General features: G+C 39.9%; 1 protein-coding gene across 1 annotated transcript in view; it reads right to left on the bottom strand.

Moving 5' to 3' along the window:
• Nucleotides 1-26,882, bottom strand: part of LOC146490135 (E3 ubiquitin-protein ligase ubr3-like) — a 45,514-nt gene that overhangs the window by 10,467 nt on the left and 8,165 nt on the right. The window contains exons 5-40 of the mRNA XM_085106111.1: nt 26,671-26,847; nt 25,840-25,973; nt 24,136-24,216; nt 23,329-23,394; nt 23,106-23,195; nt 22,209-22,337; nt 20,922-20,974; nt 19,466-19,605; nt 18,705-18,790; nt 18,115-18,174; nt 17,969-18,035; nt 17,161-17,257; nt 16,614-16,758; nt 16,416-16,514; nt 15,897-15,987; nt 14,410-14,487; nt 13,626-13,775; nt 12,151-12,268; nt 11,307-11,367; nt 11,097-11,162; nt 10,818-10,950; nt 9,921-10,067; nt 8,903-9,191; nt 8,139-8,315; nt 7,578-7,672; nt 6,721-6,876; nt 6,102-6,235; nt 5,289-5,399; nt 4,756-4,911; nt 4,123-4,191; nt 3,615-3,763; nt 3,028-3,098; nt 2,343-2,451; nt 1,198-1,301; nt 834-883; nt 59-139 (exon numbers count right to left, since the gene is read on the bottom strand). Of these exons, the coding sequence (XP_084962237.1) occupies nt 59-139; nt 834-883; nt 1,198-1,301; nt 2,343-2,451; nt 3,028-3,098; nt 3,615-3,763; nt 4,123-4,191; nt 4,756-4,911; nt 5,289-5,399; nt 6,102-6,235; nt 6,721-6,876; nt 7,578-7,672; nt 8,139-8,315; nt 8,903-9,191; nt 9,921-10,067; nt 10,818-10,950; nt 11,097-11,162; nt 11,307-11,367; nt 12,151-12,268; nt 13,626-13,775; nt 14,410-14,487; nt 15,897-15,987; nt 16,416-16,514; nt 16,614-16,758; nt 17,161-17,257; nt 17,969-18,035; nt 18,115-18,174; nt 18,705-18,790; nt 19,466-19,605; nt 20,922-20,974; nt 22,209-22,337; nt 23,106-23,195; nt 23,329-23,394; nt 24,136-24,216; nt 25,840-25,973; nt 26,671-26,847 (4,019 nt within the window). The remainder of the gene's footprint in view (nt 1-58; nt 140-833; nt 884-1,197; nt 1,302-2,342; nt 2,452-3,027; nt 3,099-3,614; nt 3,764-4,122; nt 4,192-4,755; nt 4,912-5,288; nt 5,400-6,101; nt 6,236-6,720; nt 6,877-7,577; nt 7,673-8,138; nt 8,316-8,902; nt 9,192-9,920; nt 10,068-10,817; nt 10,951-11,096; nt 11,163-11,306; nt 11,368-12,150; nt 12,269-13,625; nt 13,776-14,409; nt 14,488-15,896; nt 15,988-16,415; nt 16,515-16,613; nt 16,759-17,160; nt 17,258-17,968; nt 18,036-18,114; nt 18,175-18,704; nt 18,791-19,465; nt 19,606-20,921; nt 20,975-22,208; nt 22,338-23,105; nt 23,196-23,328; nt 23,395-24,135; nt 24,217-25,839; nt 25,974-26,670; nt 26,848-26,882) is intronic.

Genomic DNA, 26,882 nt, shown 5'->3' with positions numbered 1-26,882 from the left:
TCTGGTGAAACTGACCAAACGTCCTCGTTCCATTACATCTAGGTTCAACATATCTCACCTGTGAGGCTGCTTTTCTCCCCAAGTCTTGCCATGAAAGTTTCTCATCACCGACCAACTTGCAACAAGTGTCAACTAAAGTCTAAAATGAAACAAAACAAAGCGAAGGACATTCACGAATTTAGTATGATTCAGTAAGGAAATGGAATCAATCAATCAATCAATCAATCAATCAATCAATCAATCAATCAATCAATCAATCAATCAATCAATCAATCAATCAATCAATCAATCAATCAATCAATCAATCAATCCAAAATGGCAAAATCCAAGATGGCTGCCGTTTGGTAATCATGACGTAATTACCACTTCATATGACGTCATATGACGTCCAACTGTGATTGTCATTGTCAGTCATAAAATAGTCTGGGTGTTATGGGGGAAGGGTAGGGGGAGGAACCCCCGCTCCTGGTCCCAGAAGACGAAAAAAGGCCCAGTCTAGATAGGGTTAACGAAGTTGGCGCTCAATATTTTAATGAGCCTGACGTGAACTCCAGGGCCCAGTTGTTCAAAGCCCGATTAAGCTAATTCTGGGTTAACGTGAACTTTGATTCGAGTATATTTACTAATCCTTAAGGATTCGTCCAAAAGATTTTTGTTCTTTAGTTTTGCCATAGACTTTTCTTTCCCGTTAGCTTAAAACGAGCCTTTAAAATCATTTTTAATGTGCAAGATGAAAGCCTCGGTTAACTTTTGATCGTGGATTAGCGTTAATCGGCTTTCGAACAACCCGGCCCAGAGCAGTGTTTTCTACATCTAAAAAGCGGACTTCTCACCTGAGTAAAGACTAAGTTGAAAACAAGCTGTACAAGGCACTTGAAGTCGCCTAAATGAGGGAAAGGTACAAATGTATGAAAATCAATTAATTCTTTTCAATGGTAAGACAATAAAGTGGGTTGAGTTTGTTGTTGGTTCTCGTCCTTGCTCCCAGAGGTTTTTCTCCGGGTACTCCGGTTTTCAAAAACCAACACTTCTAAATTTCAAATCGATCTCGAAAGTGTCCCCAATTAGTGCTCTATGCTAAATACATTGACACTTAAATGAAGTGAAGTGAGTTTGATTTAACTGATTAAGGTATAATACCCTTGGAAAATGTTATCTATTCGTCAATGTCAAAGGTAGTAAATCTGATTTACTTACGCAGTGAAACTGCTGCTGGCCATGAGAGCATAATTTGAATCAAGAGTGATGTGGCATCTCTCAACAAAAGAGGAGAATCTTGAGAGGCGCTTGAACCACTAACACTGAAACGATAAAAACAAATGCAGTTGATTTGTTAAATACTAATACGGGAGGTTTTTCTCTTGAGAGTAGTACAAAAGTATGAGAATACAGTTAACGAAGCAGACTGCAAAACAGTCGTTTTCTCTTGAAAGTCATGAAGGGAGACCCGATTGGGCGAAAGCGTGAGCTCGCGAGATGAATCGCCGAAAGTGTGAGCTCGCGAGGCGCAAATTCTCGCGCGTGAGTCTCTAACTCCCGCGGGGTGGGGAATCTCTGCTCAGTCCCACTTACATCGCCGCTTCAGACTTTCAAAGATTGCGAGCATTCGCACATCAGACCACTGCAAAAAATACGGACTGTTGCGGACTGTTTTGCAGTCTAATACAAGTCCATAATAGTGGAAGTGTGGTCGAGTAATTTGGGCGTTGGCCTTGTAATCGGCAGGTCCCCGGTTCAAGTTCCGCTCTGACCGCTGGTTTGAGTTGTTTCGCGGTAGCCCTGAGATCAACTCCCCGGCCAAGCTTGTAAATAGCCAGCTGGTCTGCCTCCTGTCAGTTGGGATTCTTAATCCGCAATGTTTATTTGAAATATTTGTTTCATTATCCTTGAAAAGCCACTTTTTTTGTTAATTTATTGAGTGCACAAACAAATTACAACACGCTTGTTAAGAAATACTACTTGTTGAGGTTGATACTTATACTATTTACAATACAGTGCTAAAAAAAAATACGAAAATACTTACAATGCGATATTACTAACAAAACGAAACGATACCTACGCTACTAAGAACAATAGCCACTTATGGGGGAGAGGATAATTAAGTAATTTTACATAGTCATTGCTCCGGGGAACAACAACCAAGAACCATCGGCTGAGATACAAGGGCGACCTCCACCGTTTGCAATGTCCTACGTGGTTGGTCGAGAGAAAAAAAGAAAGAACAACAGAACAATGATACCAGCCCTTAAAAACAATGCAGCTGCAGTTTAGAAGGGTTCAGTGAAAACAGAGCTTTTTAAAGGTACAGGTCTACTGGAGATACGCTTGCTAGTTGGTCATACCTGGGTGATGAGTCTTTAAGGTCATCATTGCCTGTCAGATCTGACCAAACGGACAGTAAAGGACCCACCAGCGTCTGGGAATGAAACTGGAATGCGCGCATCAGTGGTCCTGTACCAATACACATAACAGAGATAGAGTTACCACCCTTTGTGACATACAGGACAAAATTACTGACTACTGACTGGTTGAGACAGAAGGCCCAATTTATAAAAAGTTTGTTGTGTGAAATACTACTGGCAAGAAAGGCAGAGATATCAAGCACAGGGAGGGAATTAAGTATTCTGTAAAATTCGATGAAGTCTACAGTGAGGAGAAAGAGAATCAAGCATTTTGCCAAGTAGAAACTGGCGTTGGAGATTCAAAACACTGATCGAATGTGAACAACCGAAGGCGCTTCAGTAGCGTATGAATCTCCCAAAACGGCTGCCAATACTGGTTGCTATCAACACGAACTTCCCTCGCGTTTTCGGAGGCGTAACTGGTAGTGTGTTATAAATTATCCCCTCTATTATTTTGATAATAATTCAACCATGTTCCCTCCTTTAAATTTGGTGTCTGAAAGTGGGCATACAAAAGTGAATGAGAGTTTGCCGTCAAACAGTCGAAAATAGAGAGACGGTTTTTACCCCACGCAAGAATCGCTGCGCGAGGTACACTGGCCTAAACTTATCAGAGTCTACTTACCAAAACATGATTTTCTTGGAGCTGAGAGATTCCTGGCCTCTTTATCGACTTGCTCCAATTCTAAATTTGTCCTAAAAAAAAAAATCAAAGTCAGATTGCAAATGAAATCCATACGTACTACAGTAAAACAAAGACTCAGTGAAGGGATCTCCGAAGTCACTTAAAGAAAGGGCACATCAGCTTAACTTATCTACACATGATCAAACTAAGAATGCCCACCTCCTATTTCAGCCGTTGATAACAACCCATTAAGGATAGATCATGCTAAGTGAACCCATGAAATTTCCACTGAGCGTCACCTCTAGTAAGGACATGGGAGATCGCACGAGGCAGATAAAAAAATCGTTGACCTCGCTCGGGAATCAAACCCACGATCAAATCCGGCGGTGGTGAGTTCGATCCTCTCCGAGGTCAAACAAGCAAGCAACAAGTAGAACTAATCCTTTAAGTTACAACACGGACCTGCAGCAAATTTTTCTTTACAATATCAGTCCTTAATCATACTAGTATTATGACAAATCTGTGCAGAACACAAAAGTGAATACGCATGTTTAGTTTGGTGCTTAATAGGTTAAGGACTGGTGTACCTGGCCATCCTGTACAGCAAGCTGAACTTCTTTTCGGCAGAACACCTGTGACTTTCGCCATCCAATGCAGACACTGATTCCACAACAGCTTTGATTGCTGCGCCTAGCACAGTGAAGTTGAGTGCACTGGCTGTTAACTTGGTGATTGTCTGTTGGGAGATCGGGCAAAGGACAGGCCATTAATATTATTTGATGACATATAGAAACGCTACAAATGTTCTGATAATGCTCGGAGCTTTTCGTAACTCAGAGCACATGTATGAAGTGTTTTGTAATTTACTCATTTTTATTCAGCATTTTTAACGCGTTACACTACACACTTTACATGAAATATACAATTTACGTTCACAGAAAGAAAAAAACATATATTGATGAAGAAGGATTTTGGCGCGCAAACTGAATGATACGAAACCATCGTTTCGAGTATTCGTTGCCAAGATTAAAAGTGTCTCTCAAACACAGCGACGAATTGCAACAACAAGTAATGAGCTCTATAAGCATTACATACGTGATGTTTAAATTTTTTCAAGACTGTGTGAAGATCACTAGTCTGGCCTTTGTGACTCTTGTCTTTATTCTGCCAAGAAAGCAAAAACAACAACAACAAAAGAAATCAGTCAACACAATCAACATTAGAGAGGGAGTACATTTTGGACTTGAGAATTGAAAACAGAAGAAACGCATTTTCTGGTTGCCGTATTTGGATTATTTATAAAGAGCATGTGCCACAAACAACGGATATTACTTAGGGTGTATGTGTATGATGTACAGTGTTTCCAGAAAACAGGAAAACAGCAATCCAAGATCTCGGATGCCTCCCAATAAGACGCGCCTTTGTTTGGTGTTGTAAAAACAATTGTTTGTGAGTTAAACATTTTGGTGCTGGCATTTTCTCGTTTGCCAACTTCAGCTTAATGTAGTTTGCACTTCAAAGTCTTCTGCTTTACCACACATCCGGGATTTAATCAACTTCCATATTTATTTCACAATATTTCTGACAAGGAAGAAACTTGTTTGTTTCAAAAAATATATATCTAAGTGTCGATGCATGCAGCGCAGAGCACTAATTGGGGGACACTTTCCGCTTCCCAGGGTTTTCAGAGTAAATTAGTGACAACTCATTCTTATCATCCCCTCTCACCTTGGCTGCTGTGTTAGTGGGGATTATCTGTGAGGGCACAATAGGCAGTACACAGTTACCAAGCTGCCTACACAAAGGACAGGTAAATTCTCCATTTCTCGGGTTGAACGGGTGTATCTGATGTAGCTGGTGATGCAGCTGGTTAGCATCTTCTTCCTGGAAAACGAGAAACAAGGTTGAAGATTTGGATTGTGTTATGTGCACCCCTCCGTAATTATGAAAGACCATGAAAAACAAAATTACCTTTCAGGATCTAAACAAAATTAAAAGCTTTACACTCAATCCTTCGCGAAATCTTTTTCAAGTGAGTGGGCGGTTAATTTGTCACGTGACTTGAGGTGGTGTGAGTCACGTGACATATTTAAAGTAGGATTATTTCAAGTAACAATTTTTTTTTTCAAAAGTTTGACTCATTTGACTTAATCCTGACCGATCCTTGTGGAACTTAAGGTAGCCATTAAGACCTTGTCGAACATTTACAGATGATTAATAAAACAATCACACACTAGAAAAAGAAAACATAATTCTTGTACCTGAAGTGATTTAAGATACGATTGATGACAGTCCACATGAAGGAGATGTCCACAGGACTGAATGTGCACCCCGCCTTCTGTGCCAGATGCAGACGCATCCAGACTAGGAATCTGTTGATTTGAAGCAGAATTGTACAACATTCAACAGTGCCAGCATGGTCTGAACAGACGCTGTTCAGCGTGGTTTCATAAGACGACTGCTTTCTTTATCGTTTCCCTCACGTTTAAGTTGCCTTAATATGGACAACACCACCAACAACTCAAGAAGAAGAAGAAGAAGAAGAAGAAGAAGAAGAAGAAGAAGAAGAAGAAGAAGAAGAAGAAGAAGAAGAAGAAGAAGAAGAAGAAGAAGAAATTACTAATATTATGCGCATACTGGACCGCAACAGTTCGCAACCGTCTGACTGTTACCTGCTGCCGTTCATTAGGTGAAGGGCACCAACTCGTTTCGTATCACTAGAAGTAGCATTGTGGCTGTTTGAAATTGGTGCATTTTGTTCCTCCACGCAGTATCTATTTTCTGTTGTGTGTTTCTTGGTCTTATGAATTCGAAAGATGTGCACACAGTAGCGGCAGCTCTCCAATTGCCAAGAATGACCGAAAAACCCTTCCAAAGAAGAAACCCTTGCTAAGATCTACTTTTCGCGCATAGTCATAAACCACGCAAAATATCTTTTTTTTTTCTAGTAGGCAACGTCCTTGCGAAAACCGGCTATCTCAGACCATCCCGAGATGCGCACTACGTATGCGCAGTAGCAAAGGAATCACCATTTCAGAAGGGTTAGAAAATAGCAGAACTTGTATCAGTCATACCAAGTTAAAGCATCTCCTTAAAGCTTCAAATCTGTTTCTGAAGGATGTTCCACAGTTAATGACTCTAGCCTCTTCCTCTTCACGACTGAGGGGTAGATGGCTGTGTCTTACATGAAAGGCCCTGTGTTTGAGAACTGGTGCGAGAGAGAAACAAAAATTATAATACAACTTTGTTGCTGCGTTTAGGCGCACGTTTACACTTCTTTTTGTTTTCACACAGAGATTCTGAAAACGGGTCTTTAGAATCTTTTAGTGTTACAAACAAACATGTCACATTATTATTCAACACATTGTAACACTGGTCATAGTGCACTGAATGTTCGTCGTCCGTAGTCAACAGATATCCTGCAATATACGTAATTTCGTGTTTCGGGGAGAAAAAATAGTGCTGCTCGATCTATCGGAATATCCCGCTGATTTTAGCCACCTCGGCCTACAGCCTCGTCGGCTAAGTATCAGGCGATCTTTCGCGCAATTTCGCAGGACAATTGTTAAATGATGGGAACAAATTGTAGGCCACATACAAAAGAAAAAAATCAGGCGAGTCTGAGCAAAAACAAAAAAACGACTGAAAATCTGACGGTAGTGTCCTCGCCTTTTAACTAGCTACTTTGCTGACCTGCACTAGGTTGTAATAGAGCCACAAGCCCAACAGGCCTGTTCTCAGTTGAGGTTGATGTTTGACCGCAAATCACGCAGTCAAACGCCTGTTCAGTTGATTCACCACCCGGACTACCGACCGGCTGTCCGTCTACGTCCATATCGTCAAGAACATCTGAAAACGAAATAAAGAGACATCGATAAAGTTCGAGACCCAAGAGCCACCGAAAGTTCAAGGGAGTCCTTAAACAACACAAGGCCGCCTATTTCCATTAAACCGAAAACCTTCCCAAAAACGCAACCGCAAACGCAATTCCCCTTATTCCGAGTAAACTGCATTCCGTTCATTTTTCTTTTGGAAGCAGAATGAACGAGATATTATTTTGCACTCAAAACAACATGAACACCATCTTTTCTATGTTTTCCTGTTCCGAATTAGTAGTAAAAGAATACACCGTTAGAGTTCAAGCCTGTTCAAATTTTCACAGGAATGAACGACAATTCAAACTCACAAATTCTCCTAACTTGAACCACGAGAAACATATGGAGAACAGTGGAGAAAGCATAAACGATAATATTGAAACTAAAAGGGTAAAAATTACTCTAATGAGATCTCATCAACTGCTTTTGTGCTTTCAAGAAGTGGAAACTAGTCAAATTGTCATATGGCAGTGAGAATCATCGAAAATTTACTTCCTTCTCTTCAACTAACTCTTGAGAGCCCTTGGAATTTTGATCTTATGCATCCCCTTGAGTTCCAACTGATGCAGAAAACCCTCTTCCTTTTTGTGAACATTTTGGGAAATACGACGTTGTTTTCACGATCTTCGTCCGCAGCAAGTTGTGCAAGGGAATGTTGATGGGAACGTGTTGTACCTGGATGTTTCTTCATTGTTTTTTCCATAAAACTTTTCTGCTTGGATGCAAACTCAGCTAACAGCTTCTGCTGGCGTTCCCTGGCAAGTTTTCGTCTGAATAACAGACAAAAAGAATGATGAGGACTTGAAAAGGGAATTTTTCTTTTCTAAAGCTTGGCAACCTGGTGTACCTGGACTGGCATCATAGGCCTATTTCACATGAGAATTTTGGCACACGCTTTCCACGTTAGCAGTTAAGCTCCACGCTTTTTCTTATGAATTATTCATTTCATATCGAGGGTACAGCCTGTTTTCTTCACTCTTCGGCAGTGTTGATCACTGAATACTGGCTTACCACGCCACGCAAGTTGACCTTAGTAAACCTGTTCCTTAAGCCAACTTAGTATGCTCTCAACTCTGTCAAAAGCACTTCTGATTGTACTAAGGAGTTTTGTTACCTCTGACGCCTAAAGCTTTGGTTTCAAACGTGTCTTTCACTTTAGAAACTGAATAAATACTAGCTAATACATCTCAAAGACACAATGTGCAACAGTAATGATCTGACACCCTGCTAACTAACCTGCGCTCCCTGGCCATAGAATCATCACTATCACCGTCAGGAGAGCATGGACTGGCACTAGTCTGGCCAGGCCCTGATTGGAGCTTGCGCAGTGCAGCGGCATTGTCGGCACTGGAATTACGGATCATGTCTAACAGGTCTGACAGGTACTGAGCCCCATCACCATAAACGGCGCTCCTTTTGTTGGAAAGAGAACAATGCAAATTAGTAAGTTGACGAGTCGAATGGCATGAATTCAAAAACGACACAATGCAGTACAGCACAGTAGGAATATACAATCACATTTATTCCATTGCGCATATGTCACACACTGACATTCAAATTCTAGCGATAGCAGTATGCAGGATGTTTGTCTCATGAACCTAGTTTAATGGCCTTAGCTCCCACGAATCTATTGTAGCTCAGTGGTAGAGCATCCGAACTAGTAATCGGAAGGTCTTAGGTTCGACTCCTGATAGGAGCACTCGGATTTCCTTTTTCCGGCCATGCCTGTGTCACTTTGAATACTACATCATTCTCATCCAAGTTAAGTGATTGGGAAAGTTGGACCTTTGTTACCCAAACAAAGAAACTCGATTTCAACAAGTATAAAGTTATAACGGCAAAAGTAACCCTGCAGAAAATGCTACTGGAACGTGATTTTTTCCTTTTCTGCGTATTAGGAAATTAACCTCCCAAAACATGCGAATACAACAATGCAATCTCAATAGCAACAATGTTTCAAGACAACAAACGTTTTTTGTTAAAAAACAAATTTCACCAACCTCCCTGGTGAAGAAGAGGAAGAATTGATCATGGATGACCTCAACTTCACTAACAGGCTCAAAATACTCTCATTTATTCCTTTCGTTGCATGTTCGTCAATGGCGTCTGACTCGTTTGGAGTCTCAAGGGAAGATGGAACTTCAGATGCCGTCATAGAAGAGCTTGTTTCCATAGCAACTTCTCCTACAGCTTTATCTAATTCAGGAAGGATCTCTTGCTTGTTGAAGTGTAAATTGAGGGCCATCTCAAGATTTCCCCTGCAAGCTTTGAGAAGGCTTACTGCAACACCTAAAAGGGAAAATGGCATAAAAGAGTTTTTTCTTTATATAGATTTGTCAGCTACAGAAAATTGTAAAGTTCTATGAATTAATTCCTACTACCGATTCTAACCCGACCTGCAAGCTAGAGAAGTGGCGAGAGAAGATGGAGAAAAAGAGGAGAAGGAGGAGGAGGAAAAGTAGAAAGGAGCAGAAGAAGGAGGAGGGAAAAAGAGGAGGAGGAGGGGCAGGAAGAGGAGGCAGGAAAAAGTAGGCGGAGAAGAACGAGGAAGAAAGAGGACGACAGCATGGAGGAAGAAGAAGATGATGTATTAGTCGAAGATGGGTGCAATGTAAACGAGGAAGAGAAGAAGGAAAAAACGTAAAGTGGAGGATGAAGGCGAACATGGGGGAAATGTGGAAGAGGGAGGAAAGGAAGGGGGAGGAAGGGATGAGAGGGACGATAAGGGTGACACAGAGGAAAAGGACAAGGAAGACAAGGCAGATGAGGATGACATAGATGAGAAGGAGGATGATGACGAGGAGGACTAAAATGACAGGAGGCTTCCATCCCTCACGTCATCTTAGTCCTCCTGTCATCTTAGTCCTCTTATAAGTCCTCCTCATCTTAGGGAAGAGGAGGAGGAGGAGGAGGGACGAGAGCGAGGAGAAAAAGGATGATAAGAAGAATGGGGGAGACAAGGAATGAGCCTATGCAAGAGCTTTGTTGAAAAGGACAAAAAAAAAACATGAATCTGACCTTTAGGAGCATTGGTTACACTTGTGAACTGTTGCACTATGCCCTGAAATGACGACGTGTGCTCTAGATTCAAGCGATCGCCTTCGTCTGCATCCGAGGACTGCATCTCAACGGAATCATGGGAGCCACTGTTGGAGGATTCTGGTGCTGGTGAGGTGGTACATGTTCAAAAGCAAACAATATGGATAAATAAACAGATCACTGAATACTCAATCAATCAGTTTAAGGCTATGTGAGGTTTAGATAGAGTCCTCAGGGACCAAGCGAGCCAGTGACCGGCAATCTAAATAATCTGCCATGTGCGATAGCAGTCCAGGTGTGAGTAGTCCTAAACTACGAAGGAACAACGTTGGAACAAGACAACCTGAGCACATGACATCAGTGTCAGTTTGAATAACAAAAAAACATACTTGTATCGATGGAAACGTTGAAATAATGGTTCCATTAAGTAAAAATTAACCCTACCAGTGCACCAAAACTAGTCTCAATCAATTTTGTATGCGGATGGCTAGGATGGAAATGGATTGCAACGTGAAAAAATTGGCCAATTTTTTCAAGTTCCTCCTGTGTATTTTGGGGAAGTCGCCAAAAACTGATTACAGTTAATTCTTCCTTGGAGAAATCCTTTCATATTTTCCTCCTTGTGCTCTAAGAGCGATTTTACTTTAAAGAAGGGATTCCTTATTACGTACATGTATTTGAGTAGTTTTGACCAACATACACTAAAGGCTCCATGATGGTGGCCCTTCAAGTTGACATGACGGCGACTGAAACGAGGTGATGAAGTAAAAGCTTTAGTGAACAAAACAAAGGGAAGGAATGTCTAATGGACACCCCGCTACACTCCCCTCCCTTCCCCTCACAAAATACTTTTGGAAACAAACAGCGGTAACTTACCTTGCCTGCTGTCACCGGCATCCATTGGTTCTTGTACAGCTTGTACCACATGGCTAACATTCGCAGCCATGCTGGTTGAATGAAAACCTAAATCATCGATGGTTTTTGGCCAAGCAGGAGGAACTTTGTGACTCTAAAATAGAAGGAAAACAGTAAGGATGGCTTGTGATGAGCGCAATGGAGAGGGATTAAAGAATCGGCAAGTTGTACTTGAAATACGCGGTTATAGGACTGATAGAATTTCATTACGTAACAAAGTTACCGATGAATCAGACTTACCCTAAAAAGCCACTCGTGGTATTTGTAAAGATACATCAGCAACAAGGAGAGTTCCAAGGCATAGGGCTGTAAAAAAAGAAAACATAAAATCAAGAACACAACTTTGTAAAAGCTTCCATTATCAATCCTCCCACAAGCAAGATCATATTATTATCACGTCTACTTTATTTGCCCGCCCAGCAAAGTGGAAAAGCATGGAAATAAACTCACCTGGTTTTCATCACTAGCAAGAGCCAAGTTTTTGGATGGCATCTTTAGTCTCTCGGACACGCTACAGTGAGCAAAAGAAACCAATACTATGAGCTACTATATATGAATATATGAAACATCATATATTTGAACTACGGATGAAAGATTAAATAGAAGAAAGATCCTCGTAGTTAGTACGCAACTGCAAGAAAGCCTGAAAAACTTTCAGGCTCGAACGGGATTCAAACCCATGACCTCTGCGATGCTGGTGCAGTAGCTCTATGAGCTACTGTGGAGCAAACAAGAAGGGCCTCTCCTGACACACTATTGTATAACTGTGTCGCACATTTTGACTTGGTAACAAAAACATAGAGGAGACACAAGCCCCTCTCTCTCGGAGGGAATCCCTTATAACGGGGATGATTGTTGTCCCTTTTGGGCAAAAGTTGGTGGATTTGGTACTGCTTAGGTTGCAACAATCCAAAAAGACCACCGTTAGTGTTATGACGATACATTTTAGAGCACTGAGCTCAATACTGGTAATTTGAGGCCTGTTCGGGGGACATGGAGGGGCGACCTGCACCATTTGCAACATCTTACGTGGTTGGTCGAGAGGACAACAGAACAATGCTCCCAACCCTAAAACACATTGCAGCTGGGGGTTATCAGGGTCCAGTGCAAATAGAGGTTTTGAAGGGTGGAGGTCTATTGAAAAAAGACATATTCAACAATGACCGCCATCAATTTTAATCCAGAACGACAAATTAAGCAGACACAATCCTCCGCCCAATCACATTTGTCGTATGGCATTAACCATTCACCTAACAACTGGGGGGAAAAAAGGCTCACGAAAGATCTGCCTTACCTGACGAGATGTGTGGTGAGTTTTGTGATCAGTTCTCGTCTGTGCGGGGGCTGTTGTTCTATCAGAAACTGAATATGTTGCAGCTCAGCTATTTTCTCTTGGGCACTGCTTTGGTTCTCTGGAGTTGGGCAATAAAAGTCTTGAATTTTAATAAAACAACACCAGCAAAATAGAGAGATTATTAAACTAAATACTTCCCAGCATTGTAGTGAAGTCAATAAGCTCTTAACAGAAACTATAGGCAATCGCATATAACGGAAGGAGATAGGCATGTAAAGTTCCTTCCTGTAACATTCCTTTAACTAATTATTATGACTGCAATCTTGGAGAAATTTCGTAAGTCAGCTAAAAGTGTTTCAACAGTTTAGACCAAGAGGTATACATTAAGGGTTTTCCCGATTTTGTTAAACCTAGTGACAGCCTGTAATTTCCCCTACTTGAATTTCCACTACTTGATCATAATAAGGGAACTGATCACCAAAGAAGAGTTGTCTTGATGTTTTAAACACATTTCCAAACTAGTACCACAATGAATATAATATTATAGAAAACGATCGAATTCCGGGGCCCAGTAGTTCAAAGCACGATTAAGCTAAGCCAAGATTTGCTTAAACTTTGATTTCAGTTTAATTTATAACCAATACAGACGATTCCAAAAAAATTCTGTTTCTCAGTTTTACTTAGACTTTTTTTGTCACCCTTAGCTTAAAATTAGCTTTTAAGAACATTTTTCGATCAATAATGATTTCTTGAAACATAAGCAAGCGAAAATTAAAGTTAATAGCCGACGTTTCGGCGTCATCGTGACACCATTCTCAAGGCAAAGTGGACAAATTAATGCGAAGATTTGATTTCTATACTTTACAGTCTCTCAAGTTCTTCAGGTGAATACCTTTGCTCGAATCGAGTCTGTTTGCACGTTTGGGGATGGTTTAAGAGACTGTAAAGTATAGAAATCAAATCTTCGCATTAATTTATCTACTTTGCCTTGAGAATGGTGTCACGATGACGCCGAAACGTCGGCTATTAACTTTAATTTTCGCTTGCTTATGTTTCAAGAACATTTTAAATGAGCAAAATGAAAACCTCGGTTAGCTTGTAATCGTGGATTAGCGTTAATCGAGGTTTCGAACAACTTGACCCAGGATGCTGTTTTGTCTGTAGTTCATCACAACATCTTTTGACTAAAGTACGTTCCAACAGTTACGTTTTGTCCAAGATTGTGATTTTGACAGAGTCCACTGTTTGAATGCCAAGCGCAGACCAACCCTAGCAACCAGCAATAAACTATTGGTCAGTGGTTTGCTCTTTCCTAAATCCCTTTGACACAATCAAAGTGGAAATCGGAGAAGGACCACGGGTAAGATAGCAGTAGAGAAAGTAGGACGTATATCTACCTCGTAAGTCGATGATTGGAGCGTTCTAGGACGCATATATACGTGCTTGGCATTCAAAGGGTCCATGCGAATACTTACGAAGGGTGCTGTTCAGCACACTGGTCATGAATGGAAGAAAAGGCTCAAACAGTGGAGGCTTCATGAGACGGTGATTGTACAACGCATCCGCCATAGCAGCGGATACTTGGTGAGGAGAGTCTCTTTCAGGGTGAAGTGGAGCATATGGATCTGCAAAAAGACAAATATTTTATCAAATATACTGTGCCACCGACGCCCTCCCTTCAAGGTTTATTCCATAAATGGGCTAACGAGGGCTCCCTTTGGAGGCTTTATTTCGCAAAAAGGAAGGTAAAGGTAAAGCCAGGAACTGATGTTTGGTTCATTAACAGAGCTGACAACTAAGGTAAATTTGCCACCGTAAAGAGATTCGAGTGCTGACGTGTCGAGTGTTAGCTCTTCGTCAGAACACTTGAAACGTTAGTACTCGAAGCTCTTCACGGTGGCAAATCTACCTTAGTTATCAACTTTGTCGATGAACCAAACATCCGCTTCTACTCTCCAACGATGCCGCACCGCAGTTTCTTTAGAAACTAACCACTTTATCGAAAGGTTTTGTGCAGGTTGCTGAAAACTGAAAATGTGACCACTTATAGAAAGCTGGTGATTACTTACCCTGCTTTGTGGTTTCCTCAATCCCAAACAATTAACGTTAGGGTATTTTTTTCCGTTTTTTTAGACCAAACTTCTGGGTCCGGCTGTTCGAAAACCGCTTAACACCAATCCAAAGTTTATGCTAACCCAAAAATACCTTAATTAGGCTTTGAACAACTGGGTCCTGGAGAGAGAAAAGCTAAACCCTTACCTTGTTGAAACCTGTATGTCAGCTCTCTCGTCGGACAGTGATGAGTGCCAATTTGGTGAAGATCCGGAACATCTTTACCTGTGAAAAAGACGTTTTAGTTTTCTTTGGGTAGCTGGTAATCATCATTCCTGCATGTCTAATGTCATAAAACGCTTACATTCTTGTTTAATTTCAGAGCACAATCGTCAAATTGTCAAAAGTAAAATGGCAGTAAGGTAGTCACATCGATGATGTCCATTAAATGATTACGTCCTTTCCATTTCACAGGAGAAAATTGTTAAAGAAAAATGAAATGAAGTAAAAATTTCTGCAAACATTTTCAACCTACACATGTTCTTCTGTTTGTAACGTCACTATCAATTCCAACTTGCTTTTAATGACTAATGCTACTGTAGGTGACATTTACTAAAGTTGAATTCTTGTTGACCCCACCCAAGTTTAAAAATAGAAAGAAAAATTCGCCGCCGCCTGTTTAGGTCCTCCATAAAACGTCCCATCAGGAAATTTCATGTCCTAGCCGTGCAGTGACAGCAAAAAAATGTTACCAAAAGTGTAATGCACGTGCAGTTGTTGTTGTTCTGGCCCCAGTTGTTCAAAGAGCGGACAACTTTATCCACTGGATAAGTCACAAATGTACTTCAACCAATGCTTCTGGCAAGTTTACCACACAATCCCATTCTTAAATTTGACATAATGCTTCTACTCTATTCACAAATTATAGGACTAACGGGAAAATCTTGCACACATTTTATCTGCAGGAAAGCGAACCATCCAGTGGATAAAATTATCCACCCTTCGAACAAGCCTATTCCTTTTTTCACGTTCTCGTTGCATGCAGTGGCCATCATCGCTGCTGAAGCTCCCTAAATAACCAAGTGACAATAACTGGTCACTGCATAATATTTCTCAAACTTATTAATAATTCATTAAGCCAAAACAAAGCAAATCACTACCGTGAAGGAAGTTTAGAAATGTGATCTTAATTATCATAAGATTTTGTGAACTTTTGCTTCGAATTTCTCCAAGAATTATCAATAGTTTGAGAAGCTATATCAAACACTCGAGAGAGTGTTTCCTCCTATTTCCAAACACCTCGAAGTTGGTTGAAAAAAAAAAACTCGGCTGCGCCTCGTTTTTCCAACCTACTTCTCGGTGTTTGGAAATCGGAGGAAACACTCTTCCTCGTGTTTGATATATTACATCAAGCACGAGGAAGTGTTTCATCCAATTTCTAAACACTGAGCAGTGGGTTGATAAAAAACGAAGAACAGCAGTTTTTTTTTTCTTTAACTAACTTCGAGGTGTTTTGAAATCGGATGCCGGAAACACTCCTTCGAGTGTTTGATATAGCTTCTCAAGCCGTGAACAATTCAAAGCAAACTTTCACCAAATTTCCAAAGCTCCTTCTCGGTTGTGAGTTTCTTTGTTAAATTCTCTTAATTCGTGAATTATTGTGTTTGAGAAAGCTCAAAGAAAAGCTAACAAACCGTAAACATCGAGGAAGTCAATGCAGCGGTCGACTATGATGCAGCCAGGGTCCTTGGATTCATCATGACCAGTTGAACGAGGCACTGAACCCTGACCAAACAAAAACAATCTTTCTCAACTTCATCCAACTTCAAAAACTCATTAATAAATCAAAAGCCCATTGACCTATCAAATGGTCGATAAAACATCACGTGTAGTGGTTTTAAAACCCGATAAAACCTCCTCCTTATTAGTATGCAGTGTTTAATGTTTTTCTCGTATGCTTATTGCCAACGTTCACAAAAGGATTATTGTTATGAACTCTCTTGACAAACGCTTTTCCAGGAATGTTTTTGAAGCCGTTCAAAAAACTCGCAGCACGTGTTTTTTCGGGTCTAAAACCACTCGGCTGCACCTCGATCCCGACAAAACATTGCTGCTCGTGTTTTAACCATTACATAAAATTCAATTATCCTTGTATTTGCAAAGCATTTATCATACGATAATTCATTTTATACCTTCAGGAATTATTCACTTACAAGATGTGGACTTTTAGGTTTTTCCAATAGTGCCAGCTTTGTCAGATAAACTGATTGACAAAGAACAGTCTCTGGCAAGGAGGTGTAATCATCCACAGCCTAGAACGAGAAATGAGAAATAACGTTTAGCATATTTCATTAATAGTTTACTCCATGGCAAACTATGGCAAATGTTAACTTCTCAAACCCAATGATTACCTTGTAAAATAAGAAAAATAAGACTCCGTGCAGCTTCTTTGAGTGTAGAATCCGTGTCAAGCCACTGAACTTCTCACTGAGCGGTTTGAGCGGCAGAAATGGAGGCCATAGCTGTCCATTTACGGGTGAGCCATTTTTAACAACACTGTGAGTAATGAAGCACATTGTATTTGATGGCAAGGCTGTTCAAAGAAAAGTTTCAAAAGTCCCAACCTTCCGTTTTCAAAGAATCACAAAAACAAACAGTACGACAACTCATGAAAACACTTCTTAATAAGATGGAAAAGTCATAATTTAAGAGACACAAGAGCTTGAAGGTATCAGTTAAGAGTAAAAGATTAAAACAAGACCTCTCTAGAATTGAGAACTAAAAGTTCTTCTTTCATTATTTCTTAAATTACCATAAGATAAAAGATTGAAAATATGCACCAACTGTACAGAACAGCATAGTACAGATAAAAATTTAACTTACAAAGAAACAGATTAACCTAACAACTACGTGAACGTTCCCTGCTTAAGATCTCTGCAATCAATTCTAAAGACCCACCACGCTTGGTAGCGTTGCATGGATGTCTGTACATCTTGTCGCGGGACAGCTCTTAACAGCACATGAACAAAATCAAAGTCATTCTTCCAAACAAAACCTAAGGACAAAGAATTGCACAAATACAACTTTCAAACATGTACACGTAAAACTGACGCATCCAATGAAACTCAAAGTTGTTCCCACTCCCAAACAGTGAAACGCATAAAATGCCCCAAATAAAAAGTGTGACAGTTTCTTTCAACATTCTGGTTATGTCGAACATTCCGACGTTTGAGTTTGGAATATGTGGCAATTTCTTTCAACATTTTGGTTATGTCGAACATTCTGACATTTGAGTTTGGAATGTCTGACAATAAAACAAACAATACGATGGACTAGCATACCATCTAAGGAAAATGTAGGTATACAGGGATGCCCAGTGGTGAGAGCATTTGCCTCCCAGCAATGTGGCTCGGGTTCGATTCTCGGAGACGGCGTTACATGTATGTGTGGGTTGAGTTTGTTGTTGGTTCTTGTCTTTGCTCCGAAAGGTTTTTCTCTTGGTACTCCGGTTTTCCCCTCTCCTCAAAACCCAACATTTCAAAATTCCAATTCGATCTGAATTATTGCCAAGCACTAAATCTAGAGCCTCTTTCTAGGGAGATTGCGAGAGCAATCCTTGTGTTATTGACGTTAAATAAATAACTTTACTTTACATGTAGGTTTGGATACCATGGTCAGATGCCATTGGCCACAAAGACTTTGCTGTTTCATACATACACACTGAAGGGCAGATTAAGAAGGTCATCCAGAAAGGATAGGTTAATACCTTTAGGGACGTAAATGCCTTGTTGCATCGATCCACTCTCGAATCCTGGGCCTCTGTAGTCTGCCAGCTTGGATATAACAAACCAATAAGAATCAGCAACTAACCATAAAAATTGTTACAGATTTGTGTTACAAGAAAGAACATACCTCATTAAGTGTTGCTTCAAAGTCCTGTGTGTTGTGAGACTGTCCTGGTTTATCTGGTATGTGGACTAGGTTAAAGCAAATAAAGAGCGGTGTTTTTTCTTTCTTACGCAAAATAAGCTAAATTTTAGTATGCGAACTTCAATTACACAGGAAAAGCATTGAACTATATTTTCTTTCGCTTGTTTACCATTCGTTTTCCGGAAAAAAACAAAAGGGAAAACCCCAATTTTTCTGGGTAGCGTCTCAAAGTTGAACCGTTCCCACAAACTGACCTGCTAGTTAGATTAATTCTTTCTGTGTTTAAGTTAAACGCTTAGTTTCCTTTTGGCTTTAGAAAAGTTCGTGAAGTGTTGCATCTAGCCTCCCACTCACTTCAGAACATTACGTTTCGAGCGTTAGCCCTAAGCCAGCTTATCAGGTTTTACTTATAGTTTTCCAGTACCCATTTAAACGCAAGGGAAGAGAGTAATGTTTCTTACATCGAACAGTTTCAAATCACCAGCCACCAACGTCTCCTAACATTTACCAATGCTAACATTGAAGGGTGAGTGGCTTTCGTTTTGTTCCAAAATCATAAATTAAAAGGATATAAGATCAACCAGCTGACTGTGAGTTTTATCTCCCATACACAGTTGAGCAACCATTTCCTGCCGTAAGATTTCTTGCTCAGTTAACCCTAAGAGGAAAATGTAAAAGATTGTTAATTAAATGACAAATGTCAAGAAGGTTTTGATCATTTTGAGTGAAAATGACACAAAAATACCCTAGTTTGTTTAGTAACAAAATAATACTAGACCACAGAGAGAAAGTAATCAACTAAATTCTTGAAAGGAACCACTCACGATCCGTCCTGGTGTATTTTGGAAATGAAAAAACAAGGCCTTCACAAAAGGTAGGTTACAATCACTTCCAGCTCATGCCATTTGCAGCAAGAGACACTAATCAACAGTCTTAGTACACTGGGGTGGTAATTTATAACAAAAATAGACCACTATTTTTAGGTTAAACTTTTGAAATGACACCAAATCCCCATAACACTTCATTCGTGACAGTCCATAGACGTAATTGCAGGCAAAAGGAATACCAACTTAATACTAATTGAAACATTTAAGGTTAATACTTGACAAATATCTGTCATTTATAAAAAAGTACATGTACTTCTTGTTGGCATATTGGTAAAGAATAATCATGGACGCATTCACACACCGACTAAAACAAGAAAGTCAGATTATGAATGAAGAACCTTTTGTACAGTAAGTAGCCAACATTACTTAGGAGAGATTCAACTATACAATGCAATAAAACGCTAAAGCCCTTTTAACTTAAACAAATCATTGAAGGGTGTCATTACCCAAATGCAGTCGAGTGCTCAAGAGTGTGACAAGTAATGTTAACATTCCTTCCACCATTGATCCTTCTGTGTCAACGTCAAAACTAGGAGGATTGGACACAACTGGCAAGCCAAACTTAAACCAGTGTCTCAGGCTGAAACTAAGAACACAAACTAAGGTTTATAATTAAACCAACAACAAGGGCTTGACCAACTACTTACCACACAGCTTAACTAGTACATTTTAAAAGGATATCAAATTTCACTTTGAATACGAGTATACGAATCATATATTTGAACTGCATGTGAAAGATTAAATAGAACTGAGAAAGACCCTTGCAGTTAATTATACAACTTGAGCAGTTGAGAAAAGAAAGCCTAAACAACAACAACAACAACAACAAAAAAAAAACAGACTTAAACGGGATTCGAGCCCATGACCTCTGCGATGCTGGTGAAATCTACATGTATCTCCATCCTGGCCTTTTGCAGCCAGAGATGAATGATACTTGTAGCTTCTGTGAACCAGTAGGGTTATGATAACACAACTGAAACATTATTTTTATGTTTACATCCACGCAAAGATGTTTCTTGGCTATTCACAGTGTCACTGAAAGAAGGTGAAACTGCCCCTTTATTGGCAGCTCTGGATAGCTACAACTACAACACTGTGTTCCTAAGACAATAGGGAGTTTACAGTCGATCCACGTCACGCGTGACTAGTATTTCCGAGAATGAAATGAACATTCCAAATCCCCTTTGTAATGTCTGGCATTTGAATGGAATGTTGAACATTTCTCTACGAATTCTTCCGAAAAAGACGCATTAACGGCAAAAAAGATTCAAAATACTCAAAGGAAACAACTATTATTGTTATTCTTGAAATATTTAATGCTGTCATGTACAGAAAAAGTCTTAGCTTTATACCATCAATAGACTAGGGAAATTTCAATAGGAACTCTGAAATCTTGTTGGCGATGATCAAAACTGACATGTAAATTTCAAAACTGCATTCAAATTTCAAAAATACCGGTCACACGTGGCGACGATTGACTGTAAGAAAATACTATGGCGACGACAACGAGAACGTCACAAAACAATAGGATTTAATGAGAAAAACAAAGGCCCTGCCTGGGCATTTTGAATTTTGGCACATTTCATCGCTATACTCGGCCAAACAACAGCCTGAAATGAAATGATTCAGGGTTTTGTGGAGAACATGAGCACATGTCAGTCAATTTTTTATTCTCTGTCTAAACTTGAGCACCGTTCCCACCTGTTCTGTTACTGGATAGTACAGCCACACTTTACAAGTTGAACAAATTGGAATAATCGCGAAGTAGTACAAATAACACCAACTTATATTTCGAATCCATGTTTTCGTTGGTGTTGCCGTCGTGGTTTCTTGAAGTCCCTATTACTTCTGTTGAATACTTTGACTGATGACAAGGACATTAAGTCAGTGAAAGAAACTAACCTCTCGATAACTGTTTCTATAAACACATCAGGGTCCAAAAACATGGCACACACCTTGAACATAACAAACATTGTAAGAGAAAGAAAACACTGCCTATCCGTAGGAAACTTTTGAAATTCTTAAATAATTTCACTGTAAAATCAATATCCAAATCATGAACACTTTATTGACATCACTTTCCAAAAGTCAAAATGTTGTTCATGAGGATGGCAATTATACTCCAGGGGCAATAGCCAAATGCACAAGACTTACTTTCTTCGAGGAAAGGGAAATTGAGCCTTTCTCCTAGATCTGCCATTGGCTTAAGAGTTCAACTGACTGGTTGGAAATTGGATCTGGGGGCTGTTTCTCGAAAGTCCCGGTAATTTACCCGGCCTGATACAGTGCATATTTCATTATTTTTTAAATGTTTTTTCGCTGATTACACAATGATTACAGACATGGTACTTGGCCAATATTTTTATAGAATTATAAGATTTTAAAATTTAGTATTCAAAGCTAACAAAACTTGACTTCTGTTAAGAAACATTTATCCCCGAAGACACTTATCGGGCGCGGTAAGTTACCGGGACTTTTGAGAAAAGGGCCCCTGATTCTTAATGATACTTAATATACAAACAGAAGCATTAAATCAATGACATGACTAGATAGAGGATAGATAGAATATTTTATTTTAAAATTCACTAGATGTTAAAATTTGTTTCGCATAAAATTGGATGGATGGATGGATGGATGGATGGATGAATGGATGGATGGATGGATGGATGGATGGATGGATGGATGGATGGATGGATGGATGGATGGATGAACAGACAGATGGATGGATGGAAGGACAGACAGATGGATGGATGGATGGACATATGAGCAGACTGATGGATGGATACATACGGTAAATAGTGGACTACAATACACTCTGAAGAAAGTATCATGTACATATAGCCCTTGAAAAACAGACCATCTACCAGAGTCTGAAATTACAATAGGGTTTTGAGAAATGCATGTCACTCTCCCAATCTCCAAGGCTATTACAATTTGGTAAACAGTGGTCATCCCGCCCCCCTCCAAGAAAGGTTGTCATTTGCAGGTTTGTGCAATGTACTTGAAATAAAGGCACAACATTTTGCTTTCTGTCCCATCAAATTGTTCAGCTGAACAGAAACAAGCTTTCGTTGGCGCATGTATTGAATTGAAAATAACTGAATCGAGACCAGTGTATCATGATAATTAATTATCCTTTGTTTTGAAAGATGTTATTAAAGACAGCTACTTAAACTGAGAACTGCTGACCTGTAAGAGAAAAATGTCCAAGTCCTGCATTGAATTGCAGAAATGGCACTCAACGTATAATCGAACTTGACTTCTGATCTGAGATCCATTACGCACCCATCTTCCAGCACGGATTTCATACACAGCAGCCTGTGATTGGAAAACATTTTACAGAATCCATGGGTGTAAAAACAAATTACATAATTATGTATTGTACATTTATACCTTTACATGCAAGTTCTTTTAAAATCAATTAAGTAAAAGGGAAATTTGCACGTTCCATCATAGAAGTGTGAAATACCGTTTATGGACATGAACAAGGTGTATAAATCCCATTTCTCTAACAATCCCAGTTTGGATTTTCCTGATCACATTTTGTCATAATTATATCATTGTAACTGAATGATCATTTGTGTTATGTTTCAGCCTCACAATTTAACCACACAAATGGTGAATGAACAGTTCTTTGCATTATAATATCCTTTTTTTCTCACAATCAGTATATCCTTTCATCCTTCAAGGTGCTCTAAATAAATTGTAACATTTTGCTAGCAAAGTTAGTCAGTTTATTCCCTGCAGAAGTCAGCCCAAGCTAGACAAAAATAATATTGGAGAAAAATATCCATACATGTACAGTCAACTCCCGATAACTCGAGCCCCCACCAACTTGCATGAAGGTTCAAGTTATCGGGAGTCAACTGTAATCTTAGTTGTACAGTCAGCCTTTCACGATTAGTACCTACATGTACTGCATTTTCTAACATTTGCTGACGAGATCAACCACGATCTGGTGCATTCGCTTTTTTAGTCGGCTTTTGCTGAATTTTAGTCTTACAACTTGCAAAGCAGTTATTTAAAATAAATACTTGGGCATGTACACCTGTAGGACTGTAGTACACAGAAAAAGATCATTTTTACCTGAATGTGTAACAGGTCTTCGCAAATGTTCCTGAGCAGTTGCTGTGAGGGAACCACCTCCTCTAGAGAAATATTGAACTGAGAAACAGCCTAGAAACAAAATAGCAATAAAACCGATGTCTCATTGTGACTAAGATACACATGGCAATCTCATAAATGTAGGTTTTTTAAGAACAATTTATTATAAGCAACTCCAAAAGACTCAAAACCTTGGAAACATTACCAGACTTATAAAAGCTGCAAGGTACCGATGAAGAGGGAGATGAAAAGTAACTTCTCCGTGTTGAGGCTGAAACACAAAAAGAACAGAATAAATAACTACATGTAAATACATAAATGAGGTAAAGGAGGAAGAATGAAAGGAAAGGGAGAAGGGAAATTGGAAGGAAGTAGGGAGGAGAAGGAGAGAGACAGGAGGGACAAAGGGAGAGAGAAGGGAGGGAGAAAGGAAGGGAGGAAAAAGGGGGGAGAGAAGGAAAAAAGGAAGGAGGGAGGGACAGAAGGAAGGGAATGGCAAAGGGAAAAGCAGAGGGGGGAGAGGAAGGGAGGGGGGAAGAAAGAAATGAAAGGAGGGACGCAGGGAGGAAGGAAGAAAAGAAGGGACAGAGGAAGGAAAAGAATGACCTGTCCCAAAATCAAGGGGTGAGGGGCAGAAAGGGAGGGAGGAGGGATGGAAGAAGAGAGGGAGGGAGAAATGGAGAGGGAAAGATGGGAGGGAGAGGGGAGAGAAAGAAGGCAGTTAGGAATGAAAGGAAGCAGGATTAATTTTGTCCTCAAAACCCTCTTGGACGATGTGATGATACCATGTACATGTACTCCGTGGTGGATCTAGGGTCCCCAATCTCATAGCCATAGTTGTCATTTGCTACTTGTTGTATTTTCACATAAGGTAAGTAAGAAAGCAGCACTTCCCATCACAACACCTGAAAGACTTTGCTGTGTTTAACTCACATGTCGTGACCCCACTCGAAGGACCTTCTTCTCAGTTAATAAGCTCTGTGCCTAGTCTTGAAAATAATACATCACTAACCTTGCTGTTAACCCTCTTGTACCATCTCTCAAGAGCTTCCACACTTCCACTGATCATGTTTTGGACACACTGGACATTTTTCTAGTAGGAATAATTTTAAAAAAAATAATGCAACAGCATGTTACCAAAACTTCTACATAGCACATGCCAGTGCTGCACATACACTAACATGCACAAAGAGGCATATACTGTACTTTATGGTAAGGTAAGGGTGACTATATGGAGGGTTACATGTAGGGTTAGGGTTAGGGTTATGTTGGTGACTATATAGTACCTTACCATGAACTACTTGCCCACAAAGAGGAGGTTAGAAGCAGAGTCTAATATCGCAACAGACACGTGATGTGTCACTCAAACAAAATCCACCATGAGCAGTAAAAAAAAAGAAAAAAAAAAAACCCATCATGCCAAAATTTAATGTCATGCTTAAAGGCCCACCTTCACCCAAGAGTCATTGCGGTCGATTGTTTTTGTTTTGAAATGCTGTATTGCCCAAACGCGTGATCTTATTGGCTGTCCGAACTCAAGCGGTTCATGCGGGTTTCCTATGCGACTCGTGCTGGAGGGAAAGAATATTCGTGATCGCTTATTGCTTTCTCACTTGACTCGCGCTCAAATAAAATGGGAGGGTTTTCATATATGAAAACTGTTCCTCGGCGCGCAATACATCTTGGGTGAATGTGGGCCTTTAAGAGCACTTTTTCACCCTGCATACAAATGAAGGACTTGGCATCAAAACCATGAAATATTCAGAAATGAAGTATAATTTATAAACTATTTTTATGGTGTAAAATGATGCTAGCGAAATGAACATCATGCCTTTTGACACTGCAGTGAAAGAGTGAAAACTTATACATGTATACTACTGTGACATAATCTATTTTCAGCATCAGTTTGAAAAGTCATAAGACACTGTCATTAAGGAGGCTCGAGGCAGTTTTTTGGGAATAAGGGTGGAAGTTTTGAAATTACAATCTCACATACAAGATAAACTTCGATCTCCTTCATATTACATCATCATTTCAACATATGATCAAAGTTAATTTTCTCAATGGTTTCCAAGCAACAGCTATTACCATAGCAACGGAAGCCCATAGCCTCTCATTTTAAACATTGTCGATTATCTCGAAATCTAGTCAGACACTTTAAGATGAAACTTTAGGGATTTAAACTACTTAATCTAGACAACTTGTAGGCGAAATTAGAACGAAATCTGTAAGAGCGTTTTCAAGTAAATAAGGAATCAATTTTTTACCGCGTGATTTTGTTTATTCCGGCATTTTTGACCAATATCTCTGGCAAAATAAAACTTGACACTTTGTCTTTTCTGTCTAAGGGTCTTTCCTGATAGCATGTGAGATTGTAATTTCAAAACTTCCACCCTTAGTCCAAAAAAACGGCCTCGAGCCTCCTTAATTGCATCAACTGAAACCTAATTGTTGCAGTTTTTATAATTTACAGAATATATAGTTACAGTGCAGTGTATGTGCTCATATGAGGGTATCTTTGGCTATGTATGACCAGTGAGGAATTTAATGGAGACTACTGCACATTGAAAATGCCTGGTAGCTTGTTCAATCTCTCCCTTTTTTGTCTGATGTAATATCTGGCAAGAGACATCTCAATATTTTTGGGATGTTTCCCAATGAGTGCACTTTGAAAATTTTCAACAAAGTAATGTACATGTAAATGTAACAAACATACCAGTGCTATACACGCATTAATGAAGCTCCACAGCGGTGAGGATGCAGCTTCCAGCTCCACAGAAAATGCAGTGTAATAAGTATTTGGCTCATACTCAATGTGTCTTAACAGTTTGCGGACGTTTAAGTTCATTCCTGGAATTTAAAACCACGTGAAATTAACACCAAGAGATGAGCTTCAGACTTTGAGCACAATGGTGACACAAGCCATTTTTCGATGTGAATTAAGCCCAAGAGGCCTCAGTACCGATCTTGATTAGCATTTCAAATAGATTTTTTGATCAGAAGACTGATCAGAGGACTAGTATTTCAAGGTTGGGTTGGTCACTACACTGTGGTCTTGTTCTCCTAAACACAAGAGCTTTACCTGACATCAATGATGTTCTTGTCTGGAGCCAAATGCTGGGGTAATCCTACGTTGGACCATCCCCAATCTCGTACCCAGAGTCCTCAGGCTCTTTGGCCAGCGGCTTGTCGCCAGGAAAGACTCTGGGGAACTGGAATTTTATTACCGCAGGATTTCTGCGGTAAAACAATGCAAACTGTTATGGAGCAGCCAATCAAAAAATTTAAATTTTTTCGAGTTCTCCAGAGTCTCTACTGGCGACCACCCGTTGACCAAAAAGGCAGAGGACTCTGGGTACAAGATTGGACCATCCCATGTAGGAGGAGCAACTACTAATAAGAATTTCAAAATTGCTTTGTCTTACAGAAACCTGGTTGCCCTCTGGTCAGGTGAAAGCATCAATTGATTTACATACAGGTGTATCATGTCCCATCTGCAGTTGCTTATGGCCAGTTTAGAGCAAAAAATCTCTGCCATGAAACTCACCAGTCAAATGTCCAATGAACTTCATCCACTGCTTAATGAGGTCAGGGTTCTTCATGAACATCTCAGCAATTGTCTTGTGTGACAGGACATTAATGAAGTCGCTTACTACTGGCCAGTAACAGTGGTTGACTAGGGCTCTGTTCCGGCAGTCCACCACATCATGGCTTGAGCCTACGTCTGTAAACAACGTGAACATACAACCTTTTTTTCAC

This window comes from Pavona decussata, unplaced genomic scaffold (genome assembly GCF_977016875.1).
Source record: "Pavona decussata unplaced genomic scaffold, jaPavDecu1.1 SCAFFOLD_1, whole genome shotgun sequence".
Lineage (NCBI taxonomy): Eukaryota > Metazoa > Cnidaria > Anthozoa > Scleractinia > Agariciidae > Pavona > Pavona decussata.
Note: the sequence above shows the minus strand (reverse complement) of the source record. Positions and strands in the feature narration are given on the sequence as shown.